This window comes from Microtus oregoni, unplaced genomic scaffold, assembly GCF_018167655.1.
Source record: "Microtus oregoni isolate MIOR12 unplaced genomic scaffold, Mior012 000029F_ref0000214, whole genome shotgun sequence".
Taxonomy (NCBI): Eukaryota; Metazoa; Chordata; class Mammalia; order Rodentia; family Cricetidae; genus Microtus; species Microtus oregoni.
In genome coordinates this window covers 23,561,245-23,571,128 of record NW_024543088.1, presented here as the reverse complement: position 1 = coordinate 23,571,128, position 9,884 = coordinate 23,561,245, and the positions used below count along the sequence as shown (strand labels likewise).

Here is a 9,884-nt window from a genome sequence, read left to right as displayed (position 1 = left end):
TGTAGTTTGGGGTTTTTGAGAGAGGGTCTCCTGTAACTCAGGCTGGTTTGAACTCACCCTCTAGCCAAGGATGACCTTGAACTCCGGATCCTCCTGCTTGGCTCCCGCCTACTGGATTAGAGGGCACGATACTGCGCCTAGTGTGCAAACACAGGTTTGAAGTCTCACATCTCCTTCACCTCAGCAGAACTGTTGTTCACTGCTTGGTTTTTGTGTGCGTGTTTGTTTAGAGATGGGGTCTCACTAAGTAGCCCTGGTTGTTCTGGAACTCACTACATAGACCAGGCTGACCTTGAACTTATATGATGATTTCTGTCGAAGAAGAAAAAGAAAAGAAAGAAGAAGGGGGAGGAGGAGGAGGAGGAGGAGGGGGAGAGGGAGAGGGGAAGGGGAAGGGGGAGAAGAGGGGAGAAGAGGGAGAAGAAGAGGAAGAAGAAGAAGAGGAGGAGGAGGAGGAGGAGGAGGAGGAGGAGGAGGAGGCTTGCTGCTTGCTGGTGGAGGTGCTGCACACCTTTAATCCCAGCACTCAGGAGGCAGAAGCAGGCAGATCTCTGTGAGTTCAAGGTCAGCCAGGCAGGACTACACAGAGAAATCCTGTCTCAAAAAACAAAACAAAAGCCTTTTCTACCCAAAATTTATAAACCAATTCTTCTATGTTTTCTTTTAATACTTTGACAGTTTTACGTTTTACATTTCATTCTCAGTGGATGGCGTAAAGCAGGAATCTAACTTTACTTATTTCTCAGCAAAGATGGCCAGCTGCCTCTGCAATATTCATTTAAAAGTCTATCTTTCCTTGCTACTTTCTGGCCAGCTTTACTGACATAACTAACAATGAACGTTTTCTATATTTAAAGCATGTCATGTGATTTGATGTATATTCTACATTGTAAGAAAATGACCACAGTCACCTGTGTGCAGGTCAGTTGGGTTTACGAGCATAGCTCTTCCACTTCCTTTCTTCATTGTGCTCTCTGAGCCTTGGAGTGGGTTTGTGTGGGTGTTCTGTCTAGAGCTGAGCACACAGCAGTCACCCGCCCTTAGCATTTGTCCAGTTAGGTGTCCCTGTATTACCCAGAACCCACTGTGAAGAGAAGCTGCTCTGCCTGAGAATAGCGCTAATCTATGTATGGACATAAACATGAATGGTTAGAAGGCATTTGGCATCGTGTCCATTTAGCAGACCAGAAACGGTAGTTTTGTCCCTAGGGCCTCTCCAGCCAAGGACTCTTGGCCAGATTTACTGTACCAGACATGATTTCCCTGTGGATTGGTTGGGCCTCAGATCCAATCAGAACATGGTTGGTGGTTCCTATAACAGCCAAACCGCTATTGCACCAATAGACACATCTTGCTCGGCAGGTTGGTGCTGTAGCTCTCAGAATTAATGGTTGGGTAAGACCCTTGATGACTGCCGCCCCTCCCCCCCAATGGCCTATGTAGTACCTGCCAGTGCTTTGAAAACTTGCCATCGGGGAAGCAACTTCCTATGTCCTGCAACCACAGTGCTTGGTGTCTTCAGCCATAGGGTCCTTTCAAGTGTTCTTTTTGGGGGGTGAGGATGGGGGAATTTGTTGTTTGTTTGAAACTAGGCTTCATGTATCCTAGGATAGCATCCAGCTTGACATAACAGTAGCCTTGCCTTTCCGACCCTCCTGCTTTCACCTCCTGAGTTCTGACATCACAGGTATGTGCCACCATGTCTAGATTGTGAGATGGAGGGATTGAACCCAGCATCTTGTGCATTAGGCAAGCACTCTACCAGGTGAGCTATGCGAATCCCCAGCCCCTTATTGGTGTGGGACAATTGTCTGTATTCTGTCAATTATGTTTTAAATAAAAGCTGATTGGCCAATAGCCAGGCAGGAAGTATAGGTGGGACAACCAGACAGGAAGTAGAGGCAGGTCAATGAGAACAGGAGAATTCTGGGAAGAAGGAAGCCCATTCCTCCCCAGTCCTGCCCAGACACAGAAGAAGGAAGATGTGACCTGTCCCACCGAAAAAGGTACTGAGCCGGCTCTCTGCTCCTCCCTGTTCTAGAGACAGCCGCTTCTTTTCGTGCAGTGCCAGCCTCGTTCCAGAGACACGATGGTGAAGGTCGGAGTGAACGGATTTGGCCATATTGGATGCCTGGTTATAAGGGCTGCCTTCACTTCTGGCAAAGTGGACGTTGTTGCCATCAATGACCCTTTCATCGACCTCAACTACATGGTCTACATGTTCCAGTATGACTCCACCCATGGCAAGTTCAAAGGCACAGTTAAGGCTGAGAATGGGAAGCTTGTCATCAACAGGAAGGCCATCACCATCTTCCAGGAGCAAGATCCCGCCAACATCAAATGGGGGAATGCCGGCGCCCAGTATGTTGTGGAGTCTACCGGTGTCTTCACCACCATGGAGAAGGCTGGGGCCCACTTGAAGGGTGGGGCCAAGAGGGTCATCATCGCCGCCCCTTCTGCCGATGCCCCCATGTTTGTGATGGGTGTGAACCATGACAAGTATGACAATTCCCTCAAGATTGTCATCAATGCTTCCTGCACCACCAACTGCTTAGCCCCCTTGGCCAAGGTCATCCATGACAACTTTGGCATCGTGGAAGGACTCATGACAACTGTCCATGCCATCACGGCCACCCAGAAGACTGTGGATGGTCCCTCTGGGAAGCTGTGGCGAGATGGCCGTGGTGCTGCCCAGAACATCATCCCTGCATCCACTGGCGCTGCCAAGGCTGTGGGCAAAGTCATCCCAGAGCTGAACAGGAAGCTCACGGGCATGGCCTTCCACGTTCCTATCCCCAATGTGTCCGTCGTGGATCTGACATGCCGCCTGGAGAAAGCTGCCAAGTATGACGACATCAAGAAGGTGGTGAAGCAGGCATCCGAGGGCCCACTAAAGGGCATCCTGGGCTACACTGAGGACCAGGTCATCTCCTGTGACTTTAACAGTGACTCCCACTCTTCCACCTTTGATGCTGGGGCTGGCATTGCTCTCAATGACAACTTTGTAAAGCTCATTTCCTGGTACGAAAATGAATTTGGCTACAGCAACAGAGTGGTGGACCTCATGGCCTACATGGCCTCCAAGGAGTAAGAAGCCCGCCCTGGACCACCCATCCCAGCAAGGACACAGCAAGAGAGAGGTCCTCGGCTGCTGAGCAGTCCCTGGCCTAACTAACCCTTGACACTGAGCATCTCCCTCACAGTTTCCATCCCAGACCCCCAGAATAGCAGGAGGGGGCTTAGGGAGCCCTACTCTCTTGAATACCATCAATAAAGTTCATTGCACCCCTCAAAAAAAAAAGGTACTGAGCCATGTGGCTAACATGGATAAGAATAATGGGTTAATATACGTCATAAGAGCTAATACAAAGCCTGAGCTAATGGGCCAATCAGTTTATGATTAATGTAGACCTCTTTGTGATTTCTTTTTTTTTTTTTTTTTATTTTTCGAGACAGGGTTTCTCCGTAGCTTTTGGTTCCTGTCCTGAAACTAGCTCTTGTAGACCAGGCTGGCCTCGAATTCACAGAGATCTGCCTGCCTCTGCTTCCCGAGTGCTGGGATTAAAGGCGTGTGCCACCACCGCCAGGCTTCTGTGTGATTTCTTTGAGGCTAAATGGCTGTGGGACCTGGTGCGAGGACAAAAAACAGGCAGGACAGAAACCCAGACAACACCTTTTCTCCATTTTATGAGGAAAACAAAACCAGGAAAACCTCCTGCAGGGACTCAAAGTCCACTCTGAGAAGCTGCTGCCTGCTCCAGCCCCCTTCCCAGTGTGGAAGCAATGGGAACCTCTTCATAAAGCCACTGTCAAGTGGTCTCCTGTCCCTCTGCCTAAGGCTAAGGTGCCTTAGTAGGCAGCTCAGGACACCCATATTAGCCTTCACATCATCACACCAGGTCAAACACACATTAGAATACACCAACAAAGGCCAGATGCCATAACAAGAACTCTCCAGGCAACACTAAATAAATTCAGAGGAAGGAAGGGGCTCTGTGGACTGGGAAACCAGCGAGGACTTTGAAAGAGGCAGGATTAGAATTCAGCCCTGAGAGACCAAGATGACCTGAATAAAGAGACGTAGAGAAGGGGAGTCTTCCAGGGCTATGGAACAATATTTGTACACTATAAATATGTATGGCTCTGATTGTTTAATAAAGAAGCTGACTGGCCAATAGCTGGAGAGGTTTGGCAGGAAAATCAGGCTCAAAGGATGCTGGGAAGAAGGGGAGGAGTGGCGAGCCAAAGGCAAAAGAAGCCCGATGGGAAGTTCATAGATGAGGTAAATGAAATTGGGGAAGCACAGAGATAAAAAGAAGTGGGTTGATTCAAGTTATTAAGAGCTAGCAAGCCAGGCGGTGGTGGCGCACGCCTTTAATCCCAGCACTCGGGAGGCAGAGACAGGCGAATCTCTATGAGTTCGAGGTCAGCCTGGTCTACAAGAGCTAGTTCCAGGACAGGAACCAAAAAGCTACGGAGAAACCCTGTCTCGAAAAATCAAAAAAAAAAAAAAAAAGAGCTAGCAAAAGATAAGCCTAAGCTATCAGCTGAGCATTTGTAATTTTAAGTCTCTGTGTGGTTACTTGAGGAGTGGCTGGTGGGACAGAAAACTCCACCTACCTTCCAGAGACACTGTGGACTGGAGTGAGCCCAACTACTACCCAGTGGACAGCAAGAACGAGCAGAGAGCTACATCTTCCAGCACTGGGCTTGGCTAGGCTGGCCATTATCTCCAGGCTGGAGCGAGGCTAGGGAAGGGGAATTCAGGGGCTGGGATCGTCTAAGGCTTCTGTTCTTCACAGTGTCTCACCCTCATCCTTCATAGCTGAAATACAAGCGTCACCCCATTTCATGCATCTGTTTATGGATATTTGTGGGCACACTGGTGTGAGATGTATGACTCTCAGGGTCTGGACTGACCCAGGTTGACCTAGTCACAGGGTATTCTGTCCTGCGCTCCCTGGGGACAGGAATGGCCTCACAGCATGTCCACTATTGCACCACACTGAGAAGAAAGGAAAAAGAACCCAGCATGTGCCCGATACTTTACAGTCAGCCTGTCAGACTAGTTAAGTTTCTGGTTTTTGAAATTAAAATTTAATTGCATCATTTCTCTCTTCCTTTTTTTTTTCCTCCAGTCCCTCTATAAGATAGAGGTTTCTATTGCTGTGGAGAGACACCATAACCGTGTCAACTCTTATAAAGGAAAACATTTAACTGGGGCTGGCTTACAGTTTCAGAGGTTTAGTCCTTTATTGTCATGGTAAGAAAAAAGGCAGCATGCAGGCAGATATGGTGCTGGAGAAGGAGCACCTTGATCCTTAGGCAGCAGAAGGAGACACTGTGTGCCACACTGGGCATGGCTTGAGCATATGTGAAACCTCAAAACTGAGCCCACAGTGACACACTTCTTCCGACAAGGCCACATCTACTCCAACACAGCCATACCTCCTAAGAGTGCTACTCCCTATGGGTCAAGCATTCCAACACATGAGCTGATGGGGGCCATACATATTCAAACCACATAGTCGCCAATATATCCGCCCTTCCTCTCAGATTCATGCCGTATGTATACACAGATACACATACACACACACACACACACACACACACACACACACACACATTTCTGCCCCTCCTCACTGATGTTCCCTGACTTGTGTTGTAGATGATCAACTGGTGCTGGGCATCCCAGGTTCACTTGCTTTCTTCATTTTAATCAGTTGGGGTTTTTCTTGTAATGGCCTCCAATCAGCTAGACCCTGGAACAAGATGTGCAGGACCTGGCTGGGAAGAGAGATTGGATATAGCTCCTGAGGAGCCTGTGGGCTGTTTTTATTGATTTAGGTTTTGAAAGTCAAGCATACACTAAGGATGTAGTTCATTTAGAGGTAGAATGCTTACCTAGGATGTGAGACCCTGGGTTCAACCTCTAGCACTTTTTTTAAAAATTTATTTATTTATTAAAGATTTCTGTCTCTTCCCCGCCACTGCCTCCCATTTCCCCCCCCCTCCCCTAATCAAGTCCCCCTCCCTCATCAGCCCAAAGAGCGATCAGGGTTCCCTGCCCTGTGGGAAGTCCAAGGACCACCCACCTCCATCCACGTCTAGTAAGGTGAGCATCCAAACTGCCTAGGCTCCCTCTAGCACTTTTTCTCTCTCGCAGAGCTGATATTTTGTATGGATCTGGCCGAGAGTATGGCAGATGCCTACAGGGCTCAGGAGCTAAGGCAAAAGGATCGTGAGGCAAAGAGCAAGAGTCTGTTTTAAAAACCCACGTTAAACAAACAAACAAACAAATGATAAATAAATGCCAAAGACATTAGATCAGGGCCTCTCAAGAGCCAGAACCCAAGACAGGATAAGATTTGCTAGAGACTGAATGGGAAAGGAGGGGGAGGGAGCTGAAGAAAGGCAGCCTGTGAGGGGAAGACTGAACTGCGGAGCCTACAAATCAGCTCTGTTCTCAGAAGGTTTGACCAAGGTCATAAACCCTGGCGCCGCAGCTGTCCTCAGAGGAGTCCTGCACCCCTGGCAAAGGTCCTGTCCTAGAGCTCCTAGAAGAGCTGTCCTTGCTGACAGCAGCTTCACCTGGCTCCATTGTCTGTTGGAGATGAGAGTGGTGTCTTCCAGCTGCCTACCTGAGCAGCCGGCTGCCCCCCACACTCTCCCTCCTGCCATCTTTAAGATCAACAGAGGCCAGGGGAGCTTGTGAAGACCAGGCTGGAGTTCTTATTTCTGTGTGACCTTCTTTTTCACCATACAGAGTCTGGACATGTGACTCAGGATGACCTGGAAGTTGCTATGTAGCTGACGACTCTGAGTTCTTGATCCTCCTGCCTCTACCTCCCAAATCCCAACTGCTCTGTGGAATCTTGATCAAGGATATTAATCATCTGGCTTCTTATTTTTCTATAGACTTTCTGTGGTTTTCTTTTTTAATATTTTAATGTATGTGTATGTGTGTGAGCCTGCATACTTATATGTACCATATGTGTGACATATATACATATACATATATGTATATATATATATATATATATATATATATATAGAGAGAGAGAGAGAGAGAGAACAGAAGGCATAAGATTCCCAGGAACTGGCGTCACTGATGGTTGTGAGCCACCATGTGGGTGATAGAAACTGATCCCAGGTCCTCTGCAAAATCAGCAAGAGCTCTTCACCACTGAGCATCTCTCTCCAGCCCCCTGTATAAAATTCATTTTCAATAGTGGGTTGCTGAAAAGGTTCATTTACGATCTGAAACTGGTTCCTTCCAGTCCCGGCGAATGGAGGAGCAGGAGTGGACAGACGGACAGGCTGTCTGGGAGCCCAGAGGAAGATGCCTTGTGGTCTTTGCTAGAGTGGTCAAGAAGGCCAAGAGACAACAAGGGAGACGATCCCTAGAACCACACAGGAGGGACGAGCTATGGTGGCTCAAGTTCTGGACTGTCATGGAGATTCAGGGCTCTCATGTGGTCTCGTTACAGGCACAGGCTCAGGGGGCTGGGGAGACGGCACAGTGAGTCAGATGCTTGTTGTACAAATATGAGTTTGATCCCAGAACCCAGTTAGGAAGGTGGACACAGCGAAGGACACTTCTAATCCATACACTGAGGTGGGGAGACAGGGGTGTCCCTGATGCTCACTGGTCAGCCAGACTACCCCTCTCAGTGTTCTAGGCCAATGAGAGACCCCACCTAAAAACCAAGGCGGACAGCACCTAAGAAACAACACTTAGGTTGTCACATCTCTAGCCTCCACATAGACACATGGATGCGCACCTATTTCCACACAAACATGCTGCCTACACAAATGAAGATTCTATAACGTCCTCAAAATAAAAGTTTACGCTCAACAGGTGTGGTTGTGCACACCTTTCGTCCCAGAACTCCAGAGGCAGAGGCAGGCGGATCTCTGTGATTTCCAGAGATCGACACAGCGAGACCCTGTCTCAAAAACAGAAGTAAAAAAACTGACTCATGAAATTTATCAGTGAAAAATACCTTTGGCTCCAAACATAGGCGCAGGTCTGCAAGGTGAGCAGATAAATGCTTTGGCCTAGGGCGGAGCAGATGTCCTCCAGCTTGCTCACCTCTCAGAGGGTTCTGGCCACTGATGGGTATGATTTCACCCACTGAGCAGTTCACCTTATGGTGGGCCTGGAAGCAGAGAAAAGACACTCAACTGGCTTTCTCCTTTCTCCCTTTCACTGTATCTGGGCCCCATGCTTGTACAGTGTTGCCTGTCATCAGAATAGGTTGTTCCTACTCCGTTAATCCACTCTGCGAACACTTGTACACACATACCTAGAGGAATGCCCCATCGGTCTCCCAGGCGATTCTAAACGAGTCAAGCCGACAAGAAAGATTGTCATAGTGTCTCAAACAGTAGAACCCATTACCTCGCTGAAGAGGAAGCTGAAAGGTGAGGGACCTGCTCAGGTTTCTCATTAGCACTAGTTCTGGGTCGGTGATTAATCATATTTGACCTTTGCCTCCTGGTCACAAAGTAACTGCGATCAATCCAAACCACGCCCTTAGGCAATCGCAACCCCAAACTAGAGGAAGTACTTGGGCACAAGAGGGGTTTGCTGCTCAGTCCTTGATAAGAAGAAGCCATCACAGATGCCCCCTTTATGTGTTCCCCACATCTGTGGCCAGAACTTGACATGTCCCCCAACAAACACCAACAAAGGTGACTCCCAGCTCTAATAAGGTCAGGCTCTCTTAGCAAAGATTACTCCAGAAAATGGCCCCTGGGTAGATGACAAGAGTGACTTCCACAAGAAGAACTTCTGGAAATACAATAAATCTTTCTATCCCTCTGAGCATGGCCAAAGGGTTAAGGAAGGCCAGACAGACAGCAGAAGATGAAATAATGCAAGATGCGTAGGTGTCGTGCTGAGGCATGCAGTCAGCGAAGGGTGTGGCCAGGTGGCTTGAACAGTGGGTATAGGCTTGGAAGATGAGTTGACGCTTTGGCCACCTCTCAGATCCTCTGTCAAGTGAGTAGGAGTGAGCCAGGCAAAGCCTGAGAGATGGGAGAGTCCTTCAGCAGCAGCGCCCATCCACCAGAAGCCCGTGTGTTCATGCAGGTGAGCAAGCAGTTCGGTATGCACGAAGGTTAAGGGCGATGCAGGGCGGGGGGGGGGGGGGGGCAGCCTCTGCGAGGAGGCCAGATCGTGCAGATAACGGAAGAGCTAGTGAAAGGTTTTTCACGGGAGAATGGCTTCATTAGAGACTTAATTGATTACGGTGACAACACGCGGGACTCTCAGGATCATCCTGATGAGAGAAAGAATCCGAAATTTATGCTTCCATAAATTTCGTGAGGATCTCTGGAGAAGAGAGGGGTAACCCGGGGAAGAGCGGAGATGGTCCATGGGAGGGGGCTGAGGAATTCTAAGGAATGAGGAGACTTCTTGAGAGTGATGGTTCTGCAGGTCTAACATACTTACTAAAATCCATCAAGATGTACACTTAGAAGACGTGCATTTACTGGATGTAAATTATACCTTGAACCTTAAAAAGTGTTTCAGTGGGTAGATGGGAGGAGACTCTGAAGAGGGGACCCATGACGAAAGCTGCAGGTAGAGCCTCAGAGGAGCACAGAGTCCTAGGGAGATGGCTGGAGTACAGAGAGGATGGCCCTGGCTTCAGCCTTGGCTAGTGAGCAGCAACTACTGTGGGTGCAACCCAAGAGGAGAACTGAGCTCAGAGTTTCTGATCGAAGCATTCTTCGGGCTTTTGAATATGTGGATCTCGCAAAGGGAATAGCAAATCGTAGTGAGGTGGGAAGAGGCAGGGATGAAAGAGCCAAGGCCGGCGTACCCAGAAGGACCAACTTCTTAGTGATGGTCGGAAGAAAAGTGCCATTCCAGA

At 48.7% G+C, this 9,884-nt stretch overlaps 1 protein-coding gene across 2 annotated transcripts; it reads left to right on the top strand.

Moving 5' to 3' along the window:
- Positions 1-2,048: 2,048 nt before the first annotated feature.
- On the top strand, positions 2,049-3,091 carry LOC121465063 (glyceraldehyde-3-phosphate dehydrogenase-like). 2 transcript variants are annotated; one of them, XM_041678235.1, is made up of 2 exons: positions 2,049-2,212; positions 2,267-3,091. In XM_041678235.1, the coding sequence occupies exons 1-2, from the start codon at positions 2,090-2,092 to the stop codon at positions 3,089-3,091; spliced, it is 948 nt and encodes a 315-aa protein (XP_041534169.1). In that variant the 5' UTR covers positions 2,049-2,089. The 2 variants fall into 2 exon arrangements, with proteins under 2 accessions (XP_041534169.1, XP_041534168.1); XM_041678234.1 differs by having other exon boundaries at positions 2,049-3,091.
- Positions 3,092-9,884: the final 6,793 nt, after the last annotated feature.

Excerpts from the sequence above, each read along its gene's own strand:
- LOC121465063 (XM_041678234.1), top strand. The coding sequence starts at position 2,090 with ATGGTGAAGGTCGGAGTGAACGGATTTGGCCATATTGGATGCCTGGTT.